Source organism: Copadichromis virginalis, linkage group LG19, assembly GCF_057382275.1.
Source record: "Copadichromis virginalis isolate Kocher_CV1m ecotype Utaka linkage group LG19, C_Virginalis_male_GT1.1, whole genome shotgun sequence".
Taxonomy (NCBI): Eukaryota; Metazoa; Chordata; class Actinopteri; order Cichliformes; family Cichlidae; genus Copadichromis; species Copadichromis virginalis.
Genome location: NC_140636.1, coordinates 8859222 through 8885991, shown reverse-complemented (window position 1 = coordinate 8885991; position 26770 = coordinate 8859222). Strand labels below are relative to the sequence as shown.

Genomic DNA, 26770 nt, shown 5'->3' with positions numbered 1-26770 from the left:
GTTTCTTCAGAAAATGCACTTTCTAGTTATTATTAGTGTGAATGCTTGAAAAGCATTCACAGTATTGTTCTTCTAATCTTTATTATTATATTTTCTTATTCCGTACGTTTTTTGAAAGCCTACTCCTTCAAAACCGTTCAACTTAGAAAAACCATTCAAACATCGTTAGATTCCTATTATTTTGGACATGACTGCTTCTATTTTTCTCATTTTTAACATTTATATTTTTAATTTTATTCAACTTTATTCAACAAAAATTTCCCATGTATTTCAATGGGGAGACCCTTCAAATTCTCATTCAACTTACTCATTTTTAAACTCTTACTACTTCCACATACATTGACATAGAGCCACCATTCAAACTTTAAAACGAAGACAAGACATTCAACTATTCAACTTGTATTTATCTTTTCAATATCTATTATACTTTTTCTTCAGTTCCAGTTTAAGTTTCATGATGTTTTTTCACCCGTTTCAGAGTTTATAATGGGTGTGTATGGGACGGAATGTTGGGGCTAGAGTGAGACAGCTCAACTGCTAGAGTGAGAGGAGCAAAAAAATTAATCTTAAAATATTTTTTAAAACTGCTGCTGTGTCCGCAGCGTTTGCTCTACAGGTATGATTTTACCCTCAAAACGTAGCCATCGCTGTCCTCTTTCATCCAATGTGTTTACTATTGTCCTAGGTGTTATGGTTCTTTCATAAATGTCACCAATGCGCAGCCTCCTCCCTCCAACTCTTCCATAGACTCTAATGTTAAAATGGCTCAGAAGGTTCGTTTGAAAATCAGAAGAGCATGGTGTCTTTACACTGTCACCACGTCCATATAATAAGCTCCACAGGCATGAAAACTGAGAATTCAGTAGACTAGAAGCTGCTGTCGCTCACGGTGAAAGAATTTCGTCAATACGACTTTTACTTTTCATTTGGGAACGATTTGTTTCGGCCTGACTTTTCTGTTCATTTTAAGGAGCAAAAGTGAGGTGCATGTCTGTGTCGTGTGTATGGAGCCACTGGGTGCAGTCACTATAGCAACCAGGCTCACACCTGCCTGCTTAACGAGCTCTGCCTGCCACTCTGCCAAGATTCATCTTAAACACTTCTCTTTCAACTGCTGCTGTGTCCACAGTGTTAAAGCCATCATTTTACCCTCAAAACGTCGCCATCGTTGTTCTCTTTCCAACATCTTGTCTTTCAAAGCTCAGACATTTAAACTTTTTAAACTGTGTGGATCCAAGTGGAGGGATCACATTTTAGTCATTCAGTGATTCAAAGAATATGACCTTTTAATATTCTTTCAGATGTTTTCTGACTCTAAATGTTCTTTTCTCATTTCTTAGGGTTTTCTAATTTACATTTAAAACATTTTCAGTTTTTTTCCAACTTCTTCTTCTGTGTAACCTTCAGCTTTTAGCAGTTCAGCACTGTTGTTTTCAGGTTAAATTCGGGTTTTTTTTTTTTTTTTATCTCATTCAAAATTTTTAACTCAAAATTCAGCAATTAATTCATTTCAGTCCATACATTCAGATTCAAGCATTCACACTGCAGTTTCTTCAGAAAATGCACTTTCTAGTTATTATTATATTTTATCTATTCCGTACGTTTTTTGTAATCCTATAACTTCAAAACCGTTCAACTTAGAAAAACCATTCAAACACCGTTAGATTCCTATTCTTTTGGACAACACTGCTTCTATTTTTCATATTTTTAACATTTATATTTTTAATTTTATTCAACTTTATTCAACAAAAATTTATAATGTATTTCAATGGGGAGACCCTTCAAATCCTCATTCAACTTACTCATTTTTAAACTCTTACTACTTCCACATACATTGACATAGAGCCACCATTCAAACTTTAAAACGAAGACAAGACATTCAACTATTCAACTTGTATTTATCTTTTCAATATCTATTATACTTTTTCTTCAGTTCCAGTTTAAGTTTCATGATGTTTTTTCACCCGTTTCAGAGTTTATAATGGGTGTGTATGGGACGGAATGTTGGGGCTAGAGTGAGGCAGCTCAACTGCTAGAGTGAGAGGAGCAAAAAAATTAATCTTAAAATCTTTTTTAAAACTGCTGCTGTGTCCGCAGCGTTTGCTCTACAGGTATGATTTTACCCTCAAAACGTAGCCATGGCTGTCCTCTTTCATCCAATGTGTTTACTATTGTATTAGGTGTTATGGTTCTTTCATAAATGTCACCAATGCACAGCCTCCTCCCTCCAACTCTTCCATAGACTCTAATGTTAAAATGGCTCAGAAGGTTCGTTTGAAAATCAGAAGAGCATGGTGTCTTTCCACTGTCACCACGTCCATATAATAAGCTCCACAGGCATGAAAACTGAGAATTAGGTAGACTAGACATTGCTGTCGCTCACGGTGAAAGAATTTTGTCAATACGACTTTTACTTTTCATTTGGGAGCGATTTGTTTCGGCCTGACTTTTCTGTTCATTTTAAGCAGCAAAAGTGAGGCGCATGTCTGTGTACGTGTGTATGGAGCCATTGGGTGCGGTCACTATAGCAACCAGGCTCACACCTGCCTGCTTAACGAGCTCTCTCTCTCACTCTGCCAAGATTCATCTTAAACACTTCTCTTTCAACTGCTGCTGTCTCCACAGTGTTACAGCCATCATTTTATCCTCAAAACGTCGCCATCGTTGTTCTCTTTCCAACATCTTGTCTTTCAAAGCTCAGAGATGTAAACTTTTTAAACTGTGTGGATCCAAGTGGAGGGATCACATTTTAGTCATTCAGTGATTCAAAGAATATGACCTTTTAATATTCTTTCAGATGTTTTCTGACTCTAAATGTTCTTTTCTCATTTCTTAGGTTTTTCTAATTTACAATTAAAACATTTTCAGCTTTTTTCCAACTTCTTCTTCTGTGTAACCTTCAGCTTTTAGCAGTTCAGCACTTTTGTTTTCAGGTTAAATTCAGGTTGTTTTTTTGTTTTTTTATCTCATTCAAAATTTTTAACTCAAAATTCAGCAATTAATTCATTTCAGTCCATACATTCAGATTCAAGCATTCACACTGCAGTTTCTTCAGAAAATGCACTTTCTAGTTATTATTATTATATTTTATTCTGTATTCCGTACGTTTTTTGTAATCCTACTCCTTCAAAACCGTTCAACTTAGAAAAACCATTCCAACACCGTTAGATTCCTATTCTTTTGGACAACACTGCTTCCATTTTTCATATTTTTAACATTTATATTTTTAATTTTATTCAACTTTATTCAACAAAAATTTATAATGTATTTCAATGGGGAGACCCTTCAAATCCTCATTCAACTTACTCATTTTTAAACTCTTACTACTTCCACATACATTGACATAGAGCCACCATTCAAACTTTAAAACGAAGACAAGACATTCAACTATTCAACTTGCATTTATCTTTTCAATATCTATTATACTTTTTCTTCAGTTCCAGTTTAAGTTTCATGATGTTTTTTCACCCGTTTCAGAGTTTATAATGGGTGTGTATGGGACGGAATGTTGGGGCTAGAGTGAGGCAGCTCAACTGCTAGAGTGAGAGGAGCAAAAAAAATAATCTTAAAATCTTTTTTAAAACTGCTGCTGTGTCCGCAGCGTTTGCTCTACAGGTATGATTTTACCCTCAAAACGTAGCCATGGCTGTCCTCTTTCATCCAATGTGTTTACTATTGTACTAGGTGTTATGGTTCTTTCATAAATGTCACCAATGCACAGCCTCCTCCCTCCAACTCTTCCATAGACTCTAATGTTAAAATGGCTCAGAAGGTTCGTTTGAAAATCAGAAGAGCATGGTGTCTTTCCACTGTCACCACGTCCATATAATAAACTCCACAGACATGAAAACTGAGAATTTGGTAGACTAGACATTGCTGTCGCTCACAGTGAAAGAATTTTGTCAATACGACTTTTACTTTTCATTTGGGAACGATTTGTTTCGGCCTGACTTTTCTGTTCATTTTAAGCAGCAAAAGTGAGGTGCATGTCTGTGTCCGTGTGTATGGAGCCATTGGGTGCGGTCACTATAGCAACCAGGCTCACACCTGCCTGCTTAACGAGCTCTGCCTGCCACTGTGCCAAGATTCATCTTAAACACTTCTCTTTCAACTGCTGCTGTGTCCACAGTGTTAAAGCCATCATTTTACCCTCAAAACGTCGCCATCGTTGTTCTTTTTCCAACATCTTGTCTTTCAAAGCTCAGAGATGTAAACTTTTTAAACTGTGTGGGTCCAAGTGGAGGGATCACATTTTAGTCATTCAGTGATTCAAAGAATATGACCTTTTAATATTCTTTCAGATGTTTTCTGACTCTAAATGTTCTTTTCTCATTTCTTAGGTTTTTCTAATTTACAATTAAAACATTTTCAGCTTTTTTCCAACTTCTTCTTCTGTGTAACCTTCAGCTTTTAGCAGTTCAGCACTTTTGTTTTCAGGTTAAATTCGGGTTTTTTTTTTATCTCATTCAAAATTTTTAACTTAAATTCAGTAATTATTTCATTTCAATGCATACATTCAGATTCAAGCATTCACACTGCAGTTTCTTCAGAAAATGCACTTTCTAGTTATTATTGTTGTTGTTGTTGTTGTTGTTCAGTTGTAACTGAACAACTAAGAAGACTTTGCAGTGCTGAAAAATTAAGAAATCAAGTTTGACATAAAACATATGAATAAAAATGCAAATATCGAAATGTTCCCGCTGTTGTTTGCTGATTTTAAATCAGTGTGTTTTCAGAGCACACACTAGGGTGCTCCAAATACTAGACCAAGAATTTAGTGTAAAAACACTAAATTGCTGTCCTTCCCCAGCTCTCAGTCTGGACACACCGTCCTCCAGCTCTTGCTGTTTCTCAGAGAGCTGATATTCCTTCTCAGTTCCTCACTTTTCCTCTTCTCACAGTTCATCTAACATCAAACAGCTTCTTTGAGGGCTCTGACGTGTTTCCTGTCCTGGGTGTTAATTGGGGGAGCGACACATTTTTATTTTAAACAGTACTCAGTAATTACACATGGTAACAATCAAATACATCATCAATTTATTCTTGATTACAACAGGTTACAGAAGCTTTTTTCAAATTCTGCTTGCTTTCACATCCTGTCAGATTTAGTTCCTTTCACACAAAACGACAAAATCTAACACATAAACTTTACAAAAGTGACAACTGTTAATAAATAATTCTTTTCAAAGAAACACTCAATATGCCTTTATTAGTTCCATCCCTCTAAAAGTAAGATAGTCAACCTAATGTACTTTTACAGGTGTAATAAATCAACTTTACGGTCAGTTTGAATTGTGCTGCGAGGCTTTGAAGAGGATTTAATTTACCCCACTGTGTAAATTGGGTGCAATTAATAAACTAGCAAATCATACTGATTTATATATAATGACAAATATCAGGAATTCTACATACATCTTAACATGAAAAAAAAAATATATATCTGTTTACATCCAAGCTGTCCTTTACTTTTTTTGCTTTAATATGTTGGGGAATATGAATTTCTTTCCACGCTTACTTTTTTCTTCATTGCACACTGAAGTTGCTGCAGGTCTCAAATCCCAACCTCCTGCATTTCCAAGAACGTTACTACTCACGGAAGCCTGAGCAGGCTGGCATGGGAATAATGGATTTGCGAGTGGTGGTGGGAAGACTTTGTTGTCAAGCATATGACTGAGTTCTCGAGCTTGACTCTCTGGCAGCGCAAGACTCATTGGCCTCCTGGTCTGAGCTACCCTGTGGTTATCGTAGTAAGCGGGTGCCTGTAGATAGCTGGGATGGCACGGCTCAGGTTTAAAAGTAGAGAAAATCATATCTTTCATGCTGTCGAGGATGGCAAAAGAGAGGTTGCTCAGGTGTTTATCGGTGTCTATCAGAGCTTCTGGGGTTAGTTCTTCAACACCTGGGAGGGAATGCTGGACTCTTTGAGCTGCAGCGCTGTAGTTCCGCAGGAAGGAGATATTTTCTGCTTCTAGCGCCTCGTCTGTTTCTCTGATTGTCTCCGAAAGAGTTGCAATCTCTCTGCTCAGAACATTTGTCTTCCTCTTCAGCATTCGACTCTTACGCTGCTTTTCGTCTCTCAGGCTACCAATTCTTGCTCTCTCTTCTTTTTGGAGAAATTCATGAAGTATCGAGAACACATCCTTAATCTGCCTCTCTGTGTCTCGAGCCTGAACTTCAATATTTTCAGCTGTTTGGTCAAAGTCTTCCTTAACGGTGTTTAAGAGCTCACTTTTCTCTTGTAAAGGCTTGAGGAGTTTCCGGAGTCCCTCTTTGTAATCCTGAGCAACTTCATTGATGGGCTTGAATCTGTGGTTCTTGTGAGTTTCTGAGTGCAAGCACACAACACACACTGGCTCAAGATCGTCCACACAGAAGAGTGTCAGATTTTCCTTGTGCAGTTTGCAGTGAAATCTTCGAGTTCTCTCCAGCAAATAGGCCTCACAAAGATTCTTTAGAGCCAAGTTTTGTGGTGGATCGCCTTGTAAAAATGTTGTCCTGCAAATTGGACATGTAGCAGAGGTCTCTGTCCACCATCTCTGAAGACACGCTCTACAGAAACTGTGGCTGCACCACAGGATTACAGGATCTTGAAAGATTTCAAGGCAGATTGGACATTTGAGATTGGCCTCAGGCTGAGATTTCATTTTCTTCTTGCCTCAAACCTCTCAGTCACGTTTCTGCTCCCGAGTCAAGCTTCTGAAAACAGGCCTAAAATACATCCAATACCTCCAAGTAAACAGTAGCAGTTCTCCAAACACCAAAAGCTCCAGATAAGAAACTCTGAGTAGGTAAAAAATAAAGCACAAGGAATCTCTGGACAGACAGTTCAGTTCCTCCTTTTAAAGTGTCTTTAAAACGTCTTTTCTAAATCTTCTGTAGTCATCAGATGGCCACAGTTGGAGAGCTCCACTATTAGCTTATTACTGCTGCATCCTCTGGCATGCGCCGTCAAATGAAAAGATACTTTCGTTTTTTTGCCTCAGCTGATTCCAGTAAAAGGTTGGCATTGCATAATTCACTCCATAACACGCTCACAACTGATCACAGATAATCGGCTCCTATGTCACATTTACATGACCTGCGCTTTATTTGCGCTTGTGTGCTTATGTGCTTCATCTGTATATAGTTAACAATCCGGTTGTTCAGTCTGACGTCACTGGCCGTGTCTGGACCTAAACTCCGCTGCAGGTCCATATATCAAACGATCACTATGGCATTACTGAGAGTTGAAAAACTGTCTAAAGTCTTTCATCTTTAATAAAATGATCAGCGTTCTGCTCTACCAGGTGTAACAATTGAGTTTAACATCCAGACATCCATGAAAACGGAATTTATGACATTTAACGGAGTTAGAAGTTAGCAGGGAGTTAGCTCGCTAGCTTCTATCTAAATACAATATAGCATGTCCTGACTGCGGGGTTTTGGAAACAAATTAAAACGTACAGCTCTGCTATCACTTCCAACATAAATGAAGACAGAAATCTAAACAGCAGTGACGTTTGTAGGGTTACTTAAGTTTGGCTAGCTGGTATATAATGATGTGCTACGTGACCGCTAGCGACACAGCTATGTTAGCATAATATAAACAAGCTAACTTTTTTTCCATTCGATAAAAGTTAACGTGAGTGTTCTCGGTGGTCAGGAACAAATGTAATCGCATGGCAGGATGCTGTAAAAGGACCAAACTTCAGCCAGGAGAACAACTGAGATAATCCATCCACAATACGAGGTTAGTCATTCATATACTGCTGCATGGGCTGGGCTGTAGTTACATCCTAAGGTTTTAAAAACTGAGCTTAAATAAATGATTAGCGGTAATAAAAGCTGAGGGAGGTCAACAGTGATCACTGACTGTTTTAGGAGCTTTTTGAGATTAAATAGAAGAAAATACATAACATTAAACATGTTAACAACACAAAAGCCTTATTAAACGCAGACTACTTTAGACCCGGAAGTAGGATTCGTCGTGTCATCACTGAACAACCGGATATGAAGCTAATGGCTAGTTTTCTGTAATTTGCACTGCTTTCTCTTTCTTTTTCTTTTATTATCAACCCTACAAAGTATGAAGGAAATTCACCCTGGAGCCAAAGCAGAGCAGTAACAGTAACCAGCTTCCTGCATGTTAGATGACGTGTGCGCTGGAGCTGAACAGGAAATATTTTTCAGCAATCAATTGAAAATGACAGCTGGATTAGTAGTAGCCATTTCTTATCTTTTATCAGGTATCTAACTATAGCCAAGGACACAAATGTAGTTGTTGATATAATATAGTCACTGCTAAGTTTAGCAGTGTTTCATGTGATCACCTTAAAACTCGTCTGCTTTTTAGTCACTTACAGTAAAGCAGAGAGAATTCAGGAATAACAACATTCCCTCCGTCTTTTCAAAATGAGCTCCTGCTGTTGGAGGGATTATTTTCATTCCTATTAACCAAAACCAAGTTTAGCACTAACCGACATAGCCAGAGTCACTCTAAAGCAGTGGCCTGCGGGGACTTTTACAGAAACGCAACCCTTAAAAGCTCCACTAATTATTAGTTTAACAAGATAAACTGGAGCAGATTAAAATGTGCCTTTTTCACTGCACGTCTGCACTCTACATGGACATCTTCACCTTTCTGCACTCCTTCCTGGCTGAATAAAAAAACTAAATAACTATTCTGTAGAAAAATGACCCCTTTAGTGTTAAATGGTTTGATATAACTCCTGCAAATGTTTAAGATTGAGCTCATTTTAAATAATTATATGTTTCATGTCTAGTATCGTATTCTATAAATCGCTTGCAGTGGCTGTCCTGTGTCCTGTGTTCTTTTCGATGTTTAAGAGTCGGGGATCTACTCTGTCTCTGTTGAATGACTGAGCTTCTCACCCTGTGAAGAAAGCTCATATCTGTGATCTCACTGATTTGGTCTCTACTCAGAGCTTGTGACCATGCAGTAGATGAGGGTAAGGAATGGCAATGTCATAATTTTACTTTTAAGCTCGACTCCCTCTTCACCACAACAGACTGGTATAGCATCCGCATCACTGCAGCCATGGCACCATTCCAGAGTGGTGGTGTTCCCGTCCCAATAGGCAGTCTCAACATTCATGGATTGGACTCTCAGCGTCTTTGCCATTGAACGCCACCTCACACACATCACATCCAACCTCTATGGCACCTCCTGCGAGCGATGAGTGCGCATGAGGGTCCATGTGATCTTTTCAGGCGGTGACTTGCTGAGCCACATATAATTTTATGTCATTAAATGACAATAAATAGCCAAATTGTTGGCTGTGTCTTATAAAAGACCTCACACTGGATCTTTAGTTCCAAGTTTTCAGGTGGATTATACACAGAAGATCCTTCCTTATTGACAGGGCACAAAGATTTAATGGCAGTCGAGATTGTCCTCTGACTAATAAGACATTTTCTAGACAGTGGAACAGCTGCACACCTGGGAGAAAGTTTGAAGTATTCGGACTACTCAGTCTTGTCCAGCCCACTGGTTCATCAGGAAAGTTTTCTGTAAGCTCCCTTCAGTTCAAATAAATGCAGTTTTATTTATACAGCACTAAATCACAACAGCAGCCGCTTCAAGGCACTTTATATTGTAAGGTAGACCCTACAACAGGGGTGACCAACTCCACACCTCGAGATTTAATTCACAGCTGATTTAAATGACTAAATTACCTCCTCAACATTTCTTGAAGTTCTCCAGAGGCCTGGTGATGAACTAATCATTTGATTCAGGTGTGTTGACCCAGGGTGTTATCTAAAACCTGCAGGACAGTGGCTCTTGAGGCCTGGAGTTGCCCACCAATGCCCTACAATAATACATACAATCCTTAATGTTTTTGTATTCCAGTGTTGTCACTGTTCCTGTGTCTCCTGTCTCCTTCATGGTTTGAGTCTGCAGTTGTTTGTTAGGAATTCTTTTAAAAGGGAGATTTTATTCCTTGGTTTGTCTTGTGCAGTTCTGGTAGAAGATCAAGACACAACTTCTTTCACGTGAACTTTTATGGAGGTAGAGTGTATTTCACAGCAAGACATGAGAACTGTACAGACTGGAAAGTACACGATATATAGACTTTGCTCTTTTTTCCCTTTGGGTCCACAACATTCTTGTACTTGTTGCCATTTTTGAGATTTTCAGCTTTGCAGAGGTGGCAAAAGCACACACACTCTTTACTTAAGTAGAAGTACAGATACTAGTGTTGAAAAATACTCCAGTAAAAGTTGAAGTACTGATTCAACTTCTTTTACTCAAGTAAAAGTGAAATGTACTCAAAGTGAGGAAGTAGAAGAACATTTCTACCACCTGTCTTTGTGCAAAACTAACTGTGCGACATTAACGTAATAATTAAATTATTATTAGTCTAATATTAGGCGATAGGAAGGCAAACCTTATTTCAGTCTAAATTTAAATTCTGATAAAGAAATCACAACTCACAATAATTTCTATTGAGAGCTCCAGTAGATTTTCTTAGTGTATGATCAGCTGACCTGCTGCTCTCTGTGGCTGTGCACAACTGAATTTAACCAGATGTCAGCAGATGTTTTATGAGTTGTCCTGGCAGATTTCGATCCTCTACACTGACAGTACACTGATTGTGCTGTCTTTCTATTGTACACAAACAGTAATGACAGCACAGCAAAACAACCTGTTTATCCTGCACTAATTTTACCCTTAAGTAATTTAACCTTTAGTAACACAGTTAGTGTACCTCAGTTTGTTTTGCAGCACATTTCACAATATGAAAAAACCATAGTGTCACGTAATCGTTCGGGCCTTGGACTCAGCAAAGTCACCAACTAATGGTGCTGGAAGCCAAAGTGCTGGTAGTGTACTCATCCTGGGAGTTTTCCTTCTCACTGTCACCAAGTTCTTGCTTGTGTTATTGCAGTCTTTACCTTACAGTATAAATACCTTCAAGCAACTGTTGTTGTGATTTGGCGCTATATAAATAAAACTGAATAGGATTGAACAGAATTCAAATTTACTCTAAGACTGAGAATATGAGCATCCAGTATAATGCAGAGGAGGGGCTCCTTTTGGCTGCGCCCCTCCTATGTTCAGGTTCATGGGGAATTGCCCCGGCTGTCTATGAACAGATCTGATAGTAGATGGAAATTTAAACATAAAACTACACAAGATTTGTGTGGTATTTAGTGTTTTAATTGAATACTTTATGTCAGGAGGTGAATGGACTGAAAGAATGGAAAAGGCTTTGTAGAGTTAAAGATGGAAAGAAGACAGAATAATAGAATAATAAGTGATGATGAAGAGGGAAAGAGGGAGCACATATGCATCTTTGCTCAGTGTGTTGAAGGCAATAATTCTCTCCTGTTTATTTTTTTATTTTGTAAAAAATAATTTGACGTAGCTCTCATTTTTATACTTCGTTTTATCTTAGTTTACTTTGCATTTTTCTTTTTTGTTTATGTGCCTTGCATGCTTTTCCTAACTGTAACTGTGCAGGTCTGTGAGCGAACAGCTGCTTCATCGTTTTATCTACATGACAGCCGGAGGGCAGTTTATATCGGTGTTTGTGTACTTCCACAGCTTGACAACAGAATCACCAGTGAAAAGGTCACTTCTCTAATTGGCTCGTCACTCACTCCTGTAGACGTCTTATTGGCACTTTGACCTCTAAATATAAAACATTTACTACAATTAATGTTTAATTTTCTCTTAAATCGCTGGCTTTTTCAGGTTAATGATACATCTTGAGACTTTATTATACATAAACAGAGTTGGTCTACATACAGCTGAGACAATATTACTGGGTTGCCTTATTTTACAGAAATCTGTGTTTTCCTGTTACTTCGTGCTTTTGGGGATCAAATGTATAATATAAAGAATTGGTTTAAAAATATTCCATCACAGGCTTTGTGAGAAAGTCAAAACCTGTTTGATAGGCAACAGCAGTTTTATATGCAAAAACCATGAAAGTGAATTGTAAACTTGGATATTGTTATATAAAGCAAGAGTGAAATTTATTCATTCATATATGATTTTTTTTAAACTCAATTTTTATTATAGTTCACAACCTTACAACTTGTACTTGTCAATGTTCACAAGTCGAACAGATACAGGAGCAGGAACAGCAATGTAGAAGTACAAATTAAAATAAAAACTCCAAAAAGGAAACACAAAACAATACAAAAACAACAAAAAAACACCTTAATATAATATTAAATAACATGTGACAATCTTAGTAGCAAAAATGAACAAAACGAAACAAACCTATGCTAGTTTATTGAAACGATAAAGCATGCATGGGTCGCCAACGCTCGGTGAACAATTCTCTCTGAATCCGCAGAGCATATAAGTATAAATCTCTCTTACTTTATCAACCCACATATTATATGAAGGTGGGTCAAGATTTAGCCGCGTAATGGTGATACACTTTAGTGCTGCTGTAAGCAAGATTCTTAAGAGATACTTTTTATTGTTTCCTGTAAAACCCTTTTGTAATACCCCTAAAATGGCAAACTGTTGGTTCTTTGTTAATGGTTATTGGAAGACTGTATTCAGGGCTTTAAATACGTCATTCCAAAATGAGCAAATTTTTGGGCATGACCAGAATATGTGTGAATGGGTTCCTAAGTGAGTACCACAATTTCGCCAACAAGTGTCAGGAGTTGTAGGGTTCATTTTAGGAATCATCTCTGGGGTTCTAAAACATCTTATGACCACCTCCCATTTAAATTCTCTCCACAGCCCCGAATTAGTCACCAGATGGGCTTCACCGAACACCTCTTCCCAAGTCTCCTCTGAAATTAGAGTGCCAGTCTCAGCTTCCCACCTAGCCTTAATATTCAAAGTTGCACTTGTATTAAAACTCATAAATGCGTTTTAAAAATTACTGATCAGTTTTGTGAAGGAATTACTTTGATATATTTTTAGAAAAATATTAACATTCATATATGATTGTCTGAAGATATTTTTCACTAAAAATGATCCACTTTTAATATATATTCAGTCAAGAAAAGCATTTCTGCCTTTTAAATGTTTTTTAAATATAAATATAGTATTACAAATGATTGATGGTGCAGCCCTGTTAATTAAACCCGTCTTATTGTTTTCAAATTTTTGAGTATTAGTTTTTCTGCCCACTGTGCTATTTTAGTGTCTGTTGTAGATGCAGTGTTTGTTGTCAGTCCCTTAGCCTTCGTTTTTGTTCTTCCTCTGAATCTCGATGCTTTTATTGACCTTTATATACTCTCTGTTCTTCTCTCTCCAGTGTTATTCAGTGAGTCCTGTGAACCCACATTAGAAATTGTGTACCTCCCCTCTCTCCAACACCATGAGTGTCGTAGCTCTCTCACCGGTGGCCCCTGAGCCAGCCTCGCCGATGCTCACCTCTGTCACTCCTGTCACCCCGAACCTGGACCCCAGCACCTCGAGCTCACTTGCTGCTATCACTGTTCCCCCTCTCGGCCTGGAGCCTCAGTCGAAGGATGGCTCTTCCTCACCGGGCCCAGGCCCCAGCCAGGGAAGCCTCACTGAAGGACCTCACATGGGACAAGACAACTCCCGGAGGTATAAAGCTAGCCAGAGTGATGATCATAACAATTCATGTGTTTTCTCTCATGTTATACACTATTTCTTAAGGTCTAAGAAAGTCTGTGGAAAAGATCACGAGGTAATTCTGTAGCAGTGCTATAAGTCTGTATTGTTGAGGTTGTCTGTCTTGTGTGGCGTATGTTTTTCTTCAGGTCAAAGAAACCTCCGCCTCTCCACACTGGAGCCGACTGGAAGGTCGTCCTACACCTACCAGAGATTGAGAAGTGGCTGAGAGCAACCAGTGACAGAGTGACGCAGCTCACACACTCTGTGGGGCAAGACAGCAACAACCGGCACGTGGACGTCCACTTAGTGCAGCTCAAGGTAGGAATGGATAGCCTGTTTATTTCTGTTTGATGGAAACAGAAAAGGCTTTGACATCTGTTGAATTTAGAATCGCTCGATGAGAATCAACATCATTTTTGAGTCTGTAGCATCTTTTGTGATGCTGGAGATGACAGTTTGTGTGGTATGGGATTAAGATTAAATTAAATCCTTCATTGGCTGCTATAGTAAGCTGATCTCCGATTAGCTTCAGTTTTAAAAATGTTTAGATGTTAACTTGCAGCTGTTGTTTCATACATGCTGTCATCTGGACTTCATGGCCTTTTAGCTCCTTGACACTCCCGTCGCAGCTATTACTGACATTTATATTTTAGTGGTAGGTTCTGATATTAGTGCCTCCATAGTGTACACTAGTGGTTTACAAGTCTGCCCTACAAGTGAAAGATCTCAGATTTTATCTAAGGAAGGGTATATTTCTTTGGGGTTGTGCCAGGAAGTGCATCTGGCTTAAAGAGTCCAAATCAGACATGTTGAGCTACCTGCTGTGGAGAAACTGTGTGAATAAGTGAGCAACCAAAAGTAACTTAGATGTTCGTACATGGTGTTATCAGAGTTGAGGCTTAATTTCAGTATTAACTTGAAAGTTCCTGAATATGTTGTTAGCGTTCTGAACGAAATAGAAGTGTATATATTTGTGTCAGTGCAGGAACGTTAGAGTCAGCGCGCACTGTCTCTCTCTGTGTAACCACGGTGCATTCAAAGGCAGTAGCATAGCGTAGCATACATGCACACGTGTAGAACCTCAGCTGATTCAGCTGTATGACCCCAGGTGGTGAATTTCCCATGATGCCCTTCCTTTCTTCATGGTCTGGATGTTATGTAATAACTGGCTTTCGCTCAGTTACTGACTGTTCATTTATTTATGTCCAGCCACTCCCCAGATTCTTCAGATTCTGCAGCACCAGCCGTCGGTCTTACTCTGTATTATACATCAGTATTTATGTAAGAAGAAGGAAATATGTTGTTTATTTTTGATTGCTTGAATTAATGATGTCCGGCTTATACTCAGTCTGCGAACAGTTTAAATCCTTCCACAGCTTTGACAGAAACGGCACTTTTTGGGAAATGACTGCTGGCACTCTTTTTCTCTTGCTTCTGACCAGATATTGCACAGATAGATCAGTGGAGAGGAGCAGCAGCTGTAGTCCAAATTCCCTCTCGTGTTTGAGCTCTTGAACTCTGTAACCCTACAGAGGAAACTCATTTCAGCTGCTAAAATGTTTGAAGGTTAGATATAAACTGACTGGTAAATCGAAACCATTGCCTTCAGCCTCGGCTGCTCCTTCATAACAACAGTCTAGTACATTACTCCACACCCATGAGTAAACAATCCCCAGGGACACTAGAGCAGTTTCACTTTTCCCCCACAGTAATTTTTATTTTTTTTACATTTCCATCCATGCATTTTGTTAACCAGTGCTGGAGCCTAATTTCAGTTATCATAAAATAAAAGAATTTTCAATAAATGGGATAAATAAAGTATTCATCTTTTTACAAAGTTACCAAAAAATCTGCAGGTTTTGAACTTTTAGTTAGACAAAATTATACATTTGAAACATCAACTTAAGTGGTGGGGATTTTGTAATAATTTTAAAAATCATTTTGTGGTGTCAACAAGCTGGATAGATTATATTTCCTCTATTTTTAAATAAACTCTTCATCCATCCCAGCACAGTTGAATCTCACTGAAATCTGTCACACGGGGCTTCCTGAACATCTATTTGATAGTTCTGGTATTATGTAAGTGAGAGCCAGACATAGGCTGTTCCAGGAGCTCAACCTTCAAACATAGACACGTTTGTCAGGGCATCCCTTCACGCTCATTCATTCATGTAGATGGAGTTTTAATCTGCTTAGATGTAGCTGAGGTGGATTATTTTTTATTGATGAGATTATTTGAAATTTCACTGACTCAGATGCTTCCTCTCCTTCAAGCCGCTGGTACTGCTTGCTCAGTCTTTGGTGTGTTGGCCTCCTCTCCTCTGCATCATTTTTGTTGTATGGGTTCTCTAAATAGAACATAGCAGCAGTGGCAGAAGCAGCAGCGATGTTTCCAGTAACAGCTGCAGGACTCAACCCAGAGTCGCTCTGAGGCTTCAGACTGGATGTGTGAGGGAGGGAGAGCGAGGGATATTTTCTATTTCCTGCCAGAGAGCTTGGTCTGTAGCTGAGTCACTCCCTGCCATGACTGCACATTCACACACAACTATAGATGCATGTTGTCTCTTAATATTTTTAACTGCACACATTTTTCTGGAAGCTTCCGAATCCTTACTTTTATTGCACCGGAGGAACCAGTTTTTAGAATCCTATTAAAACACGCATTTTATCCTGTGTATCATAATGTGGACAAATGAAACTATAGAACTGGCTTAGAGTTCAAAACAAAAGTAGTGCAAAAATCCAACAGAAAAGATCAGGAATACAACATGATCCAAACACAGGAGCTGGGAACCAGGAGGGAGAAGTCACAAATTCTCTGACACAACATGAAGGACAGATGTTTAAACACACACAGGAGGATGTTTGGGGCATAGCTGAAATTAGGGAGAATGATGTAAAGCTAAATATAATATACACGCAAGACAAGAGTTTCAAAGATGCTTCAAAGAGTCCATCATTGTTCCTGTCCCGAAGAAACCCCACCCTGCTTCTCAATGACTATCGCCCTGTAGCCCTCACCTCAGTAGTGATGAAGTGCTTTGAACGCCTGGTCAGAGACTTCATCGTTTCTTCACTACCAGACACACTGGACCCACTACAGTTTGTGCGGTCAGCTGAGCGCACCATCCGCTCCGAGCTCCCTGACCTGCACTCAATCTACAGCAGGCGGTGCTGGACCAAGGCCAGGAAGATCGTGAAGGACCTTATTAGTGGTTTTTACCTGTGAACATAATCTCACACTTATATGACTCTGACGTTATAGTCTTAATTATTTTATTATTTTATTGTTGCGTTGCCTATGTCCTCTATCACTGTGTATGATGGTACAGTTCTCTTTGCTACAGCTGTGTGCTATTGACTGTTCCTATTAGTGGTTTTTACCTGTGAACATAATCCCACACCTATATGATTCTGATGTTTTAGTGTAAATCATTTTATTGTTTTATTGTTTCATGTAAAGCACTTTGGCATGCCCCTGGCTTTTAATGTGCTCTATAAATAAAGATTGTTGTTGTTGTTGTTGTAAGGACCTCAGCCATCCCAACAACAGACTGTTCTCTCTGTTGAGGTCAGGAAAGCGATTCCGCTCCCTGAAGACCAACACAGAGAGACTGAGGAGGAGCTTCTTCCCGCAGGCGATACGGTCTCTCAATCACACCACCACACAGTACTGACCCACACATATAGTTCTTACACACACACTGGACTTTCTGGACATTGTTTTCACTTCATCACTTAAATCACTTTAAAGTTGAAAATAAAATAACTGTACAACAAAATACACAATATAGAACTATATAAGAATGTATGAAGAAATATAAATAAATATATATATATATACACACACAATAACAGCAGCTGTACAAGTATTAACTGGAAATGAAGAATATAATGTCCAGTGTTGTGCAATCCACATTATGTCTTGTGCAGTGCAAATATGCTTAATTTATATATTTTATCTTATTCTTTCCCAGTTAAATTTACCCTTCATTCTAATTTGTGTTGTACAGTTATTTCATTTTTTATATTTTATATTCTTATATTTTATTCCTTCCTAGTTAAATTTACACTTTTTAATTTTTCATATTTATTTCCTATCTTATTCATAGCCCTTTCCTTTTTTTTTTTCTTTAGGTCACGAGCAGTTGTCTAAGCATTTCACTGCATATCGTACTGTGTATGACTGTGTACGTGACAAATAAAATTTGAAAATTTGAATTTGAAGAGGCTAGCGATATAAAACAGGAAGTAACTAACACCAGTACAAAGACTGAGAATTCACAACCAGACAGAGGAGAGGCAGGATAAAGAAACTCAGGGAATTAACTCTCATTGCAAATTACAGTTCTAGCTCATCTACACACACACACACACACACACACACACACACACACACACACATATATAGGTTTATATGTGTACACTGATCTATGTAAACCTCCCTCATCAAACACATAGATGTAATTTTGCTTAAGAAAAACTCATCAAATAATCTGTTTTTTCTCTCATCCCCTTTAAATGAATGTATCATATACTAGTTATATAGCACCAGGCATAGCGGAATTAGCTTGGTTTGTCCCCAGTATACACTTTTTTGCTTTTGCTTTCTCAGGGACTCAGGTCAGATTGACTACTTTTCTTTTAAAATATTTATCTATTGCTATTTTTGTCTCACTCACAGCAAGACTATTATCTAACTTCTTCGTCTTCTTCTGTTTTACTGGCAGTTGGCAACCCATTTAATTAGAGCAGTTATTTGCACTGCCCTCTAGTGGAAGAGAATGTAATTGTTCTGCCCGTTACTCACACCGGTCATTTAGATTACTAATCCGGTGGAACCAGAAAATCTTCCACGGCACACCTATGTGCCGCAGCACAGTGGTTGGGAAAAACTGATCTAAACAACAGCCACCTCATCAATACTGCATACTGCATACATACTCTGACTTCACACTAAAAACACATGAAGCCTTAAACAACCCTCTTAAATACGCAAGAACCAGAAGTTGTATTCTTTCCTTTTCACTTCTGCTTCTGTTTGTCGCCCTCCAGAAAGATAAAGGACACACAGAAGCTCCGCACATCTGACAGCGTGTGTCGAGTCTGTTTGTTTTAAAGATTACATCACTGTCAGTGCTGGGAAATGACTCGGTCAGACCCACAGAGACGACTGTGTGTGTGTGACACAGTTACAAATCTGGCTTTGTTCTGTGGGTAAATGATGTCACTCTGACTGTATGTCATTTATTAGCTACTAATGAGTCTTGATTTCTCAGCAGAACCATAAACAGCAAATCCTGCTATTGACATTATTTTAGAGTATCTTAGCATCAGGCTGAAAAGCTCTATTTTTGTTCATCTGTTCATCCCAGCATCACAGTGACGTGATGCACCACTGGAGGTCAGCAAAGGCAAGATTTTCAAAGTCACAAAGTGACACTCTGACTATACAACGACTGCAAAAATGTCTGAGAAATACGTGAGGAAAGTCATAAAGAAAGATAAATAATACAAATATTGTAGGTTGTTAGTGTTGCCATTAGTCTTTTGTCCACAGTTTGTTGAGATTTGGCGTATTTGTCAGGAGCCGTGCTGACAAACAGCAAAGACAATAAAGAAGCACGGAGAGATCAAAGCGCCAAACAAAAACAGCTGAGATGTTTCTGTGCAGTCAGAGCTGCAAAGGAAAAACAGATGCGGCTCCTTCTGTTGTTGTTGATGGTGTGTGCGTTCTGACGCCTCCGTCAGTTCATGTTTGTGTCGGGTCTGAGCTACAGCCTGCAGAAAAGCTCAGCAGCCTGAATCAGTCAGTGAGCAGCAGCTTTTAGTGAATCAAATCAAAACAGTGCAGAGAAACACAGAAAACAAAAAACTTTGACTCTTTTCTATTTATTCTACAATGAATCGCCTTAAACTTTTATCTCCCAACCCCTCAGTTGTTGTTGATTCATTTCATGTTGCAGATGAAGGTAAAAAAAAAGTCAATAAAGAGTAAAATCATTAGCACGGAGACATTGTACCGGACCTTGAAACTTTCAAGTCAATACTTCAGCATAAATTAAAATAAAATTAATATAAAGAAAATCTTTTGTCAAACAATAGCTAAATTTTATTTTGTCATCATCACATACCGCTGATCTCTTCAGGTGGCTGCTTTATAGTTCTAACTGCAGCACTGAAGCAGTAAACAGACGACCACCACTGAACAGGTTTACTGGCTCTCATTCCCTGGTTGTCGGCTCCATCTAGTGGTCATTTGTCTTTATTACAGCAAGAGACAGAGCCAATCACACTGCTGATTCTGACAGCGTTTTAGTAAAATGGTTTTGTTGGGAAAGAAAGAAATGTATAAAATGCTGCTTAACCATACCTGACGTCAGATACGATTGCAGATGGTATCTAACAGTATAATATAATCAGCAATTACAACAATAATAAAAAAAGTCCATACGAGTTTTTCTTTTTTACCTTATTTTTCTCCCTGATTTGTTCTACAGTCACATGTCCATAAATGCTAATGGTCATGGAAACTACTTAGATGACAGGATTAAAGTATCTGGCAAGTTCCATCTAAATGAATAATACAGACATGCACTCATCAGTACTTCCAAAGCTAGTCAATAACATGCTGTATCTGATTTATTTCATTCAGAGATGTAGATCTGTTTTTTAAGAAGAGTGATAGAAATCTTGAATTTGGACACTTGGCAAATAAACTGCTTTCTGTGTGTTTAAGTTATTATTAAGGCTTAAAAATTGCCTGCAGATGGTTGTGTCTAATTTCTTTTGAACCCCTAAACTTTGAGTACTGTTTATAAAAGTTTTAAACAGTTTATTTTGTGACATAGTATTTCAATTAATACTGATGTGCAAAACTCACAAAAAACCTGTTAATTGGTAAGCTTCAGTGGAAATAGTTAGAACCAGGCTATGGTTGACCTTCCTTCCAGCTACGTTACACTAACTACATCGTGACTCCTGCTTCTTATACAGGCCCAAATTTGCACACGAGAGTAATGTTAATCTTCCTATTTAACTCTTTGAAGTGTAATTCTGAAAAATCTCCAAATCTTACAACACAGCCTGGCCACCCTAGCCTCACTCCAGGTTTGTATTAAGCGGTTCAGCTCGGCTGCTAGCCTGCAAATAATTGCACTTAAGGCTTTATATGCATATGTTGTCAGAGATTTTTTCGGTATTTTGAGAATGAGCTCCTGCATTGTATCCCAATACTGAGCATTAGGCTGGAGTTGGTTGAACTTTGACTTAATTGCAGACATGGCGCTGGTGGGTGTCAGGCTCAGCGACAGAGCGGGAGATGGAAGTGGACAGATCGCCAGACTGCTGTTTGAAATTGTATTCATGCCTCTGGTGTTCTGTCTCCTTCTTCATCGTGTCCTCGCTGCTCTTTTCTCACTTTGTTTCTTTCTTTTATTCTCTCCTTCCTTTGCTCTCACTCTCTGCCCCCCTCCCCTTATCATATTTATAATGCGTTTGCCTGCAGGGCATTTTTCTATAACCTGACCTTGCAACAGAGCGACTGTAGGACACGATTATAGTGATGCAACCACTGTGTGTGTGTGCGTGTGTGTGTGTGTGTGTTGGTATGCCAGCCTCTTAGCCATTCTTAGCATCATGCTGCAGGCGCTGTGTAACAGCTGCATGGAGAATGTCCTGGACTGCTCTGAGAGGCAGAGGCTGCTGCACAGTACAACATACACACCCAAGAATTCTTCATGTGCGCACATGTTTGATTGTTAGAGACAGATGCATCAGTGCTTTTAGTGATTCGGTCATCTTTAGGAAACTTTATAATGTCTGGCTTTGCAGACGAAAACTTTCATACAGGTCTTTACAATTTCTTTGCATCGTCTTAGAAAAGCATGTTGAAATCTGTTAGTCTCACTTCTTTTCCCGGTCAAACACAGTACTTACATTTGGCACTAACTGTTTCAAATTACACAAATCACATGAATATTTAATGAACATTGCAACATTTCTACTGTGCAAATTACAGCCAAGTGATTTTAAAAACTGTACCTGCAATATGTGAGGCCTGAATCTGTCAGCAGGGTGTTATGTGTTTTTCTGAGTTGTGCAGACTGCTTCTGTGATCTGGTGACAGGTAGAAGGTGATAGAGTGACAAATTTTGCAGTTATCAGGACCTATGTTTGTTTTTACCGCCTGCTGCTTGTCTCACATTTCCTCTCACTTCTTCGGTGGTTTTGTGTTGTTGTTTCCGTCTCCTGCTGGCGCTAGTAGCAAGGCTCACTTTGTGTGGGGTCTTACATTTGCTGGGGACGTGCTTGTTGTCTCCTTTATTTTTCTTCTCATTGCTTACCTTCTATTAACTCCACAATGCAGACGTGTTTGAGTTATCTTCACTACAGTGTGCAGATAAGGACAGGGCACAATGTGGGAGGAGTCCGATATATTTCTTTGGGACATAATCTTCCTTCAGATACAATGAGGTAATGTTATCTGGTTTGTTTTCATGCACGGAAAGCACCCATGGCCGCTGATTCATTGTGTACACTGTGTTCTTAATTCATGTTGTTTCACCTACTGTATGGGAGAAAATGTACCTCAAAGCTTGATGAACTATTACCTCTCCCTATTTACTGTTTTTTTAATGTTGAGTTTGCTGATCATGTCCACATCCTAAATTGATCCTGAATCATAACAGCTCCCACTCTTCTGAGAAGACTTTCCACATGACTTCACCATTCCCAAATAATTATCTTCATATTTTTTGCTATGTTGGCTTTGTTGGCTGACCACTCCTGGCGCGGGTAACGTGCTAATGACTAAGCTTTACTCTACACAGTCTGTGTGACCTGGGATTGGTGGAGAACAGACTCATTAGAAAATAAAAACATGTTGGGAGTTATTTCCGCATTAAACTTTCACTCCTTCTTCAGGAGAAAATACATTTTCTTTGAAAGAACAGCACCCACTTGTTAAAACTGTGCGCACTGTTGTCCAGCTCTGGAACATGATCAGGTTTTGCTACAGCAAATGTGATCTGTGTGTCCCACAGAGTTTCATTTGAACACAGCCCAGAGGCAGCAGAGTCCAGCCTGCTGTCTCCCAGCTGTCGTGGTATTTCTGTCTGCTGATGTCACCGTCACAGGAAGGAATTTTGGAATTTCTTTTCAACATGCGTGGCTATTAAGGCAAAGGAGAAGAGGAACGAAGAAAGGAGGCAGTAGAGGAACTGAGCCGCTCATCTTTTCTAACAGCTCAAACTTAAATGTCATTAGTTCTAACCAAGATCTTTATATTTCCAGAATATCAGTTTAATGAGGGTACATTTAAGATCCCAGTCTTCAGAAATTTATCCTCATGCAAAAAACATAAACTTGAAACTTTCATATCCGAGCTTTTACCACAAGAAAATTACAGCGTGTTGGGTCAAATGACCTCAGCATCTTGGAGTACATTTACTTTTCTGAGACAAGGACCTCTTGACTTCTACCCCAGGAATCATATTTCACGTGGCTGAACTGTGACCCCTGCCTGTCAGTGGCCAGCTTTCATCACATAACATTGCACTTTCAGGTTGGAGTGTGCAGGTAGAAATAATCAGTGGGCCACATAGGTGGTTGGAAGCCTTGAGGTTGGAGCAATAAATTCCAAATGCTGGTTTTCATCCTAAATGATGAAAACATTTCCTCAAGAGGAGGTGGGCTTATACAGGATATTGAGTTATGTATTGCAGGCAGCGAGCTATCCAGGAAGAACAGAGCAAAAATACAGTTTATTTAATGTACCAATGTTTGCTTTTCACATTAAGATCTTAATTGCCTTCATGTTAAATTACCATTGCTGTATCTGGAGGAACCAGTGTGAATGGTAAGAGTTTTTACTAGCTACCTGACACAACACTGCTGTCAAGGCTTAAGTGTAAAGTGACTGAGATTTACTGAAGCATGAGAGTGAATATTAAATTACCAATGAAAGGAGTTCATGTCTGAAACAAATGTTATGCTAAGATGGAAACCACTCAGTTGTTATTTACAGTCACAGGCCTGCGTGCTTAGAAAGTGCTAAGCTAAAAATGAAGGTTTAGTGTGGAGGGAGAGGAGACAGACGAGGATTTAGAGAGTATATAACCAAGAGGTGTGTGTTGGTATCCATGATCATATATGTGTTTGTATCTGTGTGTGTGTGTGTGAATGGGGTTAGGCCTAAAATAACCTCTGCAACTGTTGTCACCCCTCCTCTCCTCTCACCAACACTCCCACTCAAGAAGCAGGTCAGCACACAAACACACTCACACTACTGGAGTGTCATACGCTCACCATTTCACATATTGGTGCTGCAGTGTGTTTTAGTGCTCTGTGCAGTTATACTGTTTGATTACTCTTGGTGTTTTGGGTGTTCTGGGGGAATACCAAGGAATCAGAAAAAACGACCTGAAAAAAGCCTGTAAGGTAAGGCACGGTGTTAACTGCTTTAAATGTGAAGTCATTCTTGCCCGAATGATAGCCGTAAACCGAACGCAGTCTTGGCCTGTAATCCTAGTTTTATCTGATGAATTTTGTATTAAGTAAAACTCAAGTATGTCCTTATTGGAAAGCTTCCTGCAGTTGTAATTAACTTTAAATTCTGACATTACAAATAAGCAGCATTTGGAAAATATTTATTTCTGCAGTTTGACAGACACAGGCATGTGCTTATTGACAGATTAGTAAATTGCCAGAATTCCACTCGACAAAAACTGAAGCATTAAGTTCTTGGACTGTTTGTACAACAGAGCCGATCGTGCTGTTTGTCAGGTAATTACACTAAACTGGTCCATAAAGGCACCAACAGCTCAAATGTGATGGAGCGGTCCAGTTCAATGACTTGAGTTGATGGTGATGTCAGACATGGCAGATGCCTGGCAGCGGTCGGTCATTATACCTGTAACTTTAAGCCTGACAAGTATCCATATCAGTGAGTTAGAAATAAATGCGCCCACCATGCAGTGATTATGAAAGGACTGTTAAAAGAGGCTCGAACTGTTATACCAGGCTGTAAACCTACTTTTTAATGCTCTTATGGGAACTGACTCGTATTTGAAGCCAGCCTTAAGTGGCCAGCAGAGGAACCTTTAGTGCTGGCTTTCAGCCCTGTAGCTTGGCTCTTGTCTCTCCAATCTGGCCCCTGTACATCTTCAGGACAGTGAAGAAGGAAATAAACTTTATTTAGATTTTATTTTCATAAGTAAACAACAATAAATAATAAATAGAAATAAATAAGTAATAGATAGATATAGATAGCTAAACAAATAAGTAACAGAAAGTTCCTTGTTCCTTGATTTGTACAGTCACAGTAAGAGAAGAAGGAATAAAGATATTCTGTCAATTTACAAAAATTTCCATGATAAAATGAAAGGACAGTAATTTAAAATGATAAAATTTAAAACAGATTTAATTCTTATGATTTAATCCCAAAGCAGCATTTTTTTTAAATCGTGTAGAAAAACTGATATATATTGTTGAAATTGCATTTCTTTTTCTTATATTAAAATATCCCAGTTAGTGCCAAATGTAAGTACTGTGTTTGACCGGGATTCAATGTGTGGTTAAATTTCCTTATACTGACAGAAAGAAGAAATTCCCTGGACGTGGCCCGCGATGTAAAACGAGTTTGACATCCCTGGATTTTAAGGTTTTAAGGCAACACTACTTTTTGCCACATCTCAGTATAATTGTTATATCTTTATCAGTGGTTTTGATAATAAAGTCAGTCAGGTTTTTTTTGCCCAAGTTCAAATCTGTGCTCATTGGACAAAAGAATCACAGTAATGTCACGTGTACATCTGCTATTGACTGATGTGCCATTTGGCTCATGTATAAACTTATTACTCAGATACTTAGTTCTGTTACATTTTGCTACTTTTTCTTTGCCTCCTTCACAAGACACTCGTGTGAAATGAAGCATTTTTTGCAGAGGACTTTGATTGATGCTCTTTGCCTCCAGCAGAGTTCAAGTTTTTTAAATGTCCAGCAGCAGAGACACCGCTGCAGAGTTCCAGCCTCAGACGAAAAAAAGGCAGAGTTTGGAGTCTTTTTGCAGAAGCTACCACTTTGAAAAAATTACTGTAACAAGTCTTTGTATCGCAGCAGCGGGTCCAGGCCTTCTTTGAAGCGGCTTAATTTGAATACTCCAGGGGGAGAAGGAGCACACGGTATTTGATCTCCAAGGTAAAACATGCTGCGCTGATGGGCTGAAGTGAAGGAGTTGAAGGTTATTAGATCGAATGGGTGCGGATGAGGCCGAGCTGTCGCATGCAGTTTGAACGCGGCCAAACTGAAGCCCTTGATGTCTGCGGTGATGAGGATGAGCAAGGATTAGAGCTGAAGCCCAAGTCGACTTGCTTCAGATTGATTTTAGGCAATTAGAAACCCTGCTGGATGTATGGACTCTGTGATTGACAGGTCATGTCTTGACTCTACGTGACTCGAGTGCATGAAAAACTGTGCAGTGTGTGCGTGTTGCTGTGATCGAATGATTGTCTATTATAGTGATGCAGGAGTTCTTTATAAATAAAGATGTTGAAGTAAATGTATATTTTAAACACACGCAGAAATCCAAAGTTAGCAGGCATACATTAATGTATTACTGTGAATCACACACACTCAAATGAAAGTTTATGTAGGCACTGGCAATGTGTAAACAAGCTGTTCAATGTTAATCACCTGTCAATCCAATGAACAGTGAATCTTTCATCCAGTTCTCTGTGTTGTTTTTACAGAGTTGTGAATCCTTCTGTTTCCTCTGTGTGGAACAATATGTCACATAACCTAGATCTAGCCTAGAGCTGGGAAATGTGGCTAACACATATAATTGGAATCAATTTTCTATTTCTGCAAATGGAAAAAGGACATTAAAATTTGATTGAAACGCCATTTTTTGTTTAAGACTTGCCGTGCAAAGCTGTCATATGCATAGTTAAAAAAATACGTCGTCCCGCACAGCTATAAACTGCCAGAAAAACAGAGCGTGGACATATGATTTCATAATTAGTTTCAGCGCAGAGCAGAAAAGCCTGCACACTAATTCAGCTGCTCCTGCTGTTTGTGCTCCTTTAGCTGTCATGACTTTCACCTCTGGGATTACATCTCATCGGCAGATACAAGCAGACTGAGCTTTTTTCTTCTTCTTATACATATGGGGACAGAATGAGTAAATTTCATTTTTTTAAAAAGTGTTTC

At 38.9% G+C, this 26770-nt stretch overlaps 1 protein-coding gene across 1 annotated transcript in view; it reads left to right on the top strand.

The window, feature by feature from the left end:
* akap6 (A kinase (PRKA) anchor protein 6) overlaps positions 1-26770 on the top strand; it is a 238045-nt gene that overhangs the window by 25561 nt on the left and 185714 nt on the right. The window contains exons 2-3 of the mRNA XM_085440867.1: positions 13233-13531; positions 13708-13879. Of these exons, the coding sequence (XP_085296993.1) occupies positions 13296-13531; positions 13708-13879 (408 nt within the window). The 5' untranslated portion in view covers positions 13233-13295. The remainder of the gene's footprint in view (positions 1-13232; positions 13532-13707; positions 13880-26770) is intronic.